The 6,000-nt window shown below is 43.4% G+C and overlaps 1 protein-coding gene and 1 long non-coding RNA gene across 2 annotated transcripts; both read right to left on the bottom strand.

The window, feature by feature from the left end:
* Positions 1-2,322: 2,322 nt before the first annotated feature.
* LOC120684588 lies at positions 2,323-3,288 on the bottom strand. The gene is made up of 2 exons (XR_005679364.1): positions 3,209-3,288; positions 2,323-2,599 (listed from the first exon to the last, which is right to left on the bottom strand). It is a non-coding gene; the product is annotated as an uncharacterized LOC120684588 (long non-coding RNA).
* A 760-nt stretch (positions 3,289-4,048) lies between these two features.
* Positions 4,049-4,908, bottom strand: LOC120686630. Its single transcript, XM_039968840.1, has 4 exons — positions 4,877-4,908; positions 4,491-4,743; positions 4,204-4,401; positions 4,049-4,123 (listed from the first exon to the last, which is right to left on the bottom strand). The coding sequence occupies exons 1-4, from the start codon at positions 4,906-4,908 to the stop codon at positions 4,049-4,051; spliced, it is 558 nt and encodes a 185-aa protein (XP_039824774.1).
* Between the last annotated feature and the right edge of the window lie 1,092 nt (positions 4,909-6,000).

Below are 6,000 nucleotides of genomic sequence, written 5' to 3'. Positions count from 1 at the left end.
CATGTAGGTTGCACTAGATAAGAAATTAGTACCAAAACAACCTACCATATGATATTTCTAGGAAAGCATATCAAATAAAAGATGCCAAAAGTAAATACCAATTGTAAAGATAAGATCATGCATTCCTAGAGAGGCATTGAGCTACAATGATGCATGAAGGATATCAAATGAAATTTAGAGATTATCCTTTTACCTTGCTCATTACCTCATATGTAGGGGAGGGGAATTTGGGTTACTAATCTTTAATTCATAACTTGGCTTTCCTTTATCTTTGCATGATGCATCCCTACTCATGCATCCCAAACCTTGTCAAGCCTCCAAATTCCCCGTAGCTTGGATGCTTACCACCATATAATGATGACTTGGCCTCCCTCTAAAACCTTGATTCCCCCTTTGATTCTCCCTCATGACTTGATTCACTTAGGTATTTCTCCCCCTTCGGGATATGCTTCCTCTCCTTGAGAAAATACCTTGATTTGATCCACATTTGTCCCTCTTTGGAATCAAATTACTTAAAAGGTCTTGCTTCTAAAAGTTCTTGCAAAATAATATAGCTCAAAAGAAGATTAGTATCCTAGGGAGTTAGCTCCATGACTCATGATCCAATTGTATGATATCAATGAAGATACCAATTGAGAATTTACTATGGTGGATCACAAAATCACGAAACTAGCATGACATGAGCTAAGCTTTCCACAAGTATGTGCATAAAGTGATAATGTGAAAAACAAGTGCACAACTAGATGTTATAACTAGAAAGCTTAGATCATATCATGCACGGAGGTAGCTCTAAAAAGGATAAGAAATTGACAATTATATCAATTGAATGAGTTTAGAACCTAGCATACCTCCGGGGGAACAACTTAGTTGAACTTGCATGTACCAACTTGAAAGTGACTTGCAACCAATTGAAAGTCTTTGAAAGAAGAGAACTTGGTACACCAAGGTTAAGCAAATATATGAGCACATAGCCTATGAACTTAGATATGAGCATTTAAGTTCAATAGAGCATGGCTCAATATGCATGAAAGCACAAATTATCTAACCACTCTTATAGAGTTGTTTGTTCACATTGATTTGTGAGAAACATTCTCTTAGAGTGTTAACTCCACGTGAGACTACAAAAGATAAGCTAGCAAACATGTTAGTCTCAAAATCACAAGCTATAAAGTGAACTCCCTCTAAATGTGTGCATTTAGTGTTTGAATCACCAAGCAAATGTATGCACATTGATTTGGACACAATTGGGAAGTTTACCCTATAGCTTGTGTTCATGGTACACATATGAAATACATACCTCATGAAGTCCGTGTACCATGAAAGGTAACCTTATGTAGCTTTCTACACACTTATCAAACCATGTAGGTTGCTCATGGGTTAGAGTCATGGCACAAGCAACCCACCATATATATCACTAGGAGATGCAAAACAAGCAAACATCCTAGCAAAAGCAATGGAGCTACATGATGCTTGAATTGAAAATTAGCTACCATTACCTTATGGGGGACTTGGGCAACAAATGTCCAAGTTGTGAGCTTAGCTTGTTTTGGCTTGAACCTTCTCTTTAACTTGTAAGCTAAGCATCCAAATCCCCCGTTGCACTTGTTTGGTGCCTAAGTCTTAGGAACCCAAACCTTTTGAGAGCCATCCATGGTATGAATAATATCCTTGGGCACCCAAATAGGTTGGTTCCAACCATATGTTCTCCACCCCATGACATGAGCCACCACCTTGCCATTCTTCTTCTTTTCAAGTATGTAGTGGTTGCTCTTTTGCTTGTTCTTGTGGGTGGGCTTGGTGTACATGTAGGACGCCTTCAAGTATGGAGATGTGTTTTTCTTGATCTCCTTAGCCTTCTTGTTCTTGTTCAAGTTCTTGGGCTTGCTATTTTCTTTGCCCTTTACTTTGCCCTCTTTCTCCTTGCATTGGTAGGACTTGTGGCCTTCTTTGTGACACTTGAAGCAAGTCACGGTTTCTCCCTTCTCAAGCTTCTTCACGCCCGCGGAGGTGTTATCTTGAGAAGGTTGGACTTGCTCTTGAGTGTACTTTCCTTTGAGCTGCCTCAAGTCTGTCATTCGCCGTATGCCCTTGGATTTGGCACATGGCGAACTATGGTCAGTTCGCCGTGTGCCTGGTCTAGGCACACGACGAACTTGGTGTTCAGGGCTGGCCAAATGGTCACTTTGCCGTGTGCCTAGTCCCTGGCACACGGCAAAGTGACCAAACAAATCCTATTTTTTTTGTTTTTCATGTAAAAAGGACTCCATATCACAACATATATATCACAGGCATTACATATCATAACAAACGTCACAGACATTATATATCACAATATATATATATCACAACTAGCCACAAATAACATCAAACACATACAGAAGTCCAATGCAAAGTTCTGCAAGTTCACAAAATATCCAGAAGTTCACAAATACATATCCAGAAGTTCACAAGTCCATAAATATTGAAATAAACAAGTTTATGGCTGTGGTGGGTCGTCGAACGGTGGGGCGCCGCCGAACTGAGGCTGGAACAACTGCTGTGGGAGCGTCGGTGAGATGCCCGGCGACAATTCTGGCGTATTCGATGCCGCCGATAGATTCTGCAAAAAAAGTAAGACAGTAAATTGCAGGTGAGACAAAAACCAAGTTCTCAAGTTATAATTCATGAGAGGAGATATGCTACACTCGTTTACTGAAATGCATTGGGACAGACAGAACAGAAGTTCAAACTTTCATTGAAATACCTGATTTCGAATTCCTATGATAATGCATCTTGTAATTCGAGCTTGAAACTTCAGTTTCGAATTTGATTTGCATAACTAGATCGACCAAATTACCGCAAACGAATCCATGAACCTCTTCTATGAAGAAACCTTTGCCAATGATTTTATTTACAAATCAATTTCAACATTTCTATATGTAGTTTGGGATAGTTTAGCCAGTAACTTTTTTCAAAATGGAACCTACTTTAAATTTTCTACGAACTCGGATATCCAAATGAAAACTCCAAATTGAAATTTAGACACACTAGCGCTATTGCAAACGCTTTCCATTTCGCTTACTTATTTTGCCAATAAATAGAGCACTAAAGGATCAGATGTAGGTCCCCTAAATCGTTAAGTGAGTAATGTAAGTCACAATCTCTAAGTCTAAAGTTCTCTAAGTATCTAATACTTCAAAAGAAACTAAAGGGTTTTCAAGATACTCACCGGAGGAGTAGGAGGAGGAGGAGCCACAGGGAATTGCATGGCTGGGATGGGATTACCCATTTGGACAGAAATACTTTGAATATAGTTGTACATCTGGGCCATCTCGGCCGCTTCTGCTCGTTCTCTTGTCGTATCCTCCTCTCTTCGGCTAGTGCTGCCTCGTACGCCGCCTGTTGTGCTTGCATTCGGTGCTACAATAGTTCATGACAATGTTACAATGCAAAGCAAATATATGTACAAAACGAATGAACTATGAATAAATAAGAAATAACCTGAAGTTCCTGCACTTGGAGCTGCGACGCGGACAGCCGTGGGCATATGGCCGGGCTATTGGCCGTGCTCCTCGCTCGAATCTGAGAGAGGGTAGGAGTGCTGGCCGTGTCTAAAAGGCCGTCACCAATGTAGTAGCGCCCATGTTTCTTGCTCCTCCCACCCTCATAATGACTTCTGCATCAAGGGGCTGGGTCCTCGGATCCCAGTCTGCCCCATGGACCTGTCTTCCCATCTCTGTGTACGCCTGGATACGACTGTGGACGGACGGGTTGCTGTACGCCGAGGGCGGGTCGTCAGGGTTGTAGGTGACGTTGGATGTCGCATTGCCCTTGCGGGCCAGAGCCCATCCCACGAACGGGTTGCACTCTTGGCCTTCATGTGAGGACGACTGTTAAAAAGGAAGAAGTTGATTACAAATTATGCTGAATTGAATGTTAGATTAGAGAAATGAGTCTGTGTAGTGTGTACCCATCTAGCCCTGTACTTGTCGTTGTTGAGGCTGCCTTGATGGTGCGCTGGACCTAGCATCAGCAATCGCCACTGCCGGGCAGCGTCGTGCAAAGCCTGCTACTCGGGGTCGAACCACTTGTCCACTATGCGCTCCCAGCACACGGTGTCATTATGACACCACCACGCAGGGACCTACACGTGATCAAATGCATGACATGTAAGAAAAGAGACATTTATCGATGTTTTTCATCTTATAATAAATTTGAACTTACCTGTAAATATTGCTCTCGGGTCAGCTTCAAATCCCTCGCCTCGGACTTCCCGATCTTCTGCTTTAGGAAATGTGCACAATAGTTGATGACGCACTGGACTTGCACCTCATAATGCATGTCCTTCACGAGTTTAACGCATCGATTGTGAGCCACAATCGCCGCCCGCTCCTCGTATCCCTCATCACACCTGTAAAAATCCTGCATATAAAGACGATGGATCATGTCATCATTAACAAAATGTTCAATAAATGTGAAGTATTCACCATTTTTTGCCGGGAAAAACTTACCCAGAGCTCGCCCTTTACCCGTTCCGCCTTGTTCTCAAAGGCTCTGCCGCTCCAATCCAACTGATCGTTGTTGGCGGCGATGTAGTGGTCCCACGTCCAGGCCGGCTCGTACCGTCCTTGATAGTGGACCAGGCCTGGGAAGTGCTCCCTGCACAAAAGACCCAGGATGCTATTGACCTTGCGTTTGTGAGCACCGCCACTGAGGACAGTCCAACTCCTGCAAAAGTGATTAAGAGAAAATATTAGTTTGTACCTTGATTTTCGAGTTAGGAAATGAAAAGGTAGTAATAACATGTCAAATTACTTACATATCCCCGCACGGTTGAATCAGCGGGCGCAAGGAAACATGTATCGGCCTATCTGGGAGTCACAAGGGACCTCGCAACCAGACAGCCGGCGTAGAGGTATCCTCGGCCATGTCCTCCTCCTCAGACGACTCCCCCTCCTCCTCCTGCGCGTCCGCCTGCCACTCCTCCTCCTCCTGCTCCTGCTCCTGGTCCTGGGAAGGCTCCTCCTCCTACTCCTCCTCAGACGGCGGTACAGGTGAAGGCTCTCAATGCCTCCTGCCTCCACCCTTCCCTCCACCCCTCTTGGGTCCACCCTTCCCTCCACCCTTGCCTCGCCCCAACTCGGAACCCCTATTGGAGCCCTCACCAGCATCCGAGTGTGGCATCATTCTTCTGTACAGTGAGGCGACCGATCGTTGAAGTCTGCCGCCCGGCATCTTTCTTCAATCACCTGCAATTAAAAATAGTAAACCAATCAGCACATATATACAAAACGATCTTATAAAGAGAAAGAAAATAAATGCGACATAATTAAAAAGTAACATAATTAAAGAAAATAAATCAATTAGTACGGATCATACATGTATTAGAAATAATCATCTTCATCGGGATTAGCTGGATCATATGTCTCATCATCACTATCACGCAAGTCGAGAAGTTCAAGCCCCGTGCTCTAAAGGTGGAATTTCATCCTCATTATCATCACCTAATTCTAATCGCTCAAGTAATTCTAGGTCCTTCGCATTATGAACCACCTCACCAGTGTCCTCGTTATCAACCATTTCATCATCGTGTACTTCCATTTCGATCACTCCGGTTAAGTCTATCTCAAAATGCCCTTCAAGCCCATCTTCTTGAAAGAACTCCCCGTCATATGTGTTTGGGTCTGTGTTGTAATCCTCATTATTTGGAATAGGTACTTTACCGTGTGGTGATACCTTGTATACAACGTCCCAACCCATAAGGCGATCGTCGATTTTGCACGGATATGAGAGATAATAAACTTGCGTGGCTTGTTGAGCCAAAATATAGACATCGTCTCCTAGATACACTAATGACTGGCAAATTTCGACTAGGCCGATATGAGGGGTCCGTCGCACTTCGTTAGGATCAAACCAATGGCATTTGAATATGACAGGCTTAAGAGGTTTGCAACCATGAAATGTGAGTTCATAGATTTCTTCAATTATGCCATAATACTCGACCCCATCAAGGCCTGTCGT

The sequence above is a fragment of the Panicum virgatum genome, chromosome 8N (assembly GCF_016808335.1).
Source record: "Panicum virgatum strain AP13 chromosome 8N, P.virgatum_v5, whole genome shotgun sequence".
In the NCBI taxonomy this organism is placed as follows: Eukaryota; Viridiplantae; Streptophyta; class Magnoliopsida; order Poales; family Poaceae; genus Panicum; species Panicum virgatum.
Note: the sequence above shows the minus strand (reverse complement) of the source record. Positions and strands in the feature narration are given on the sequence as shown.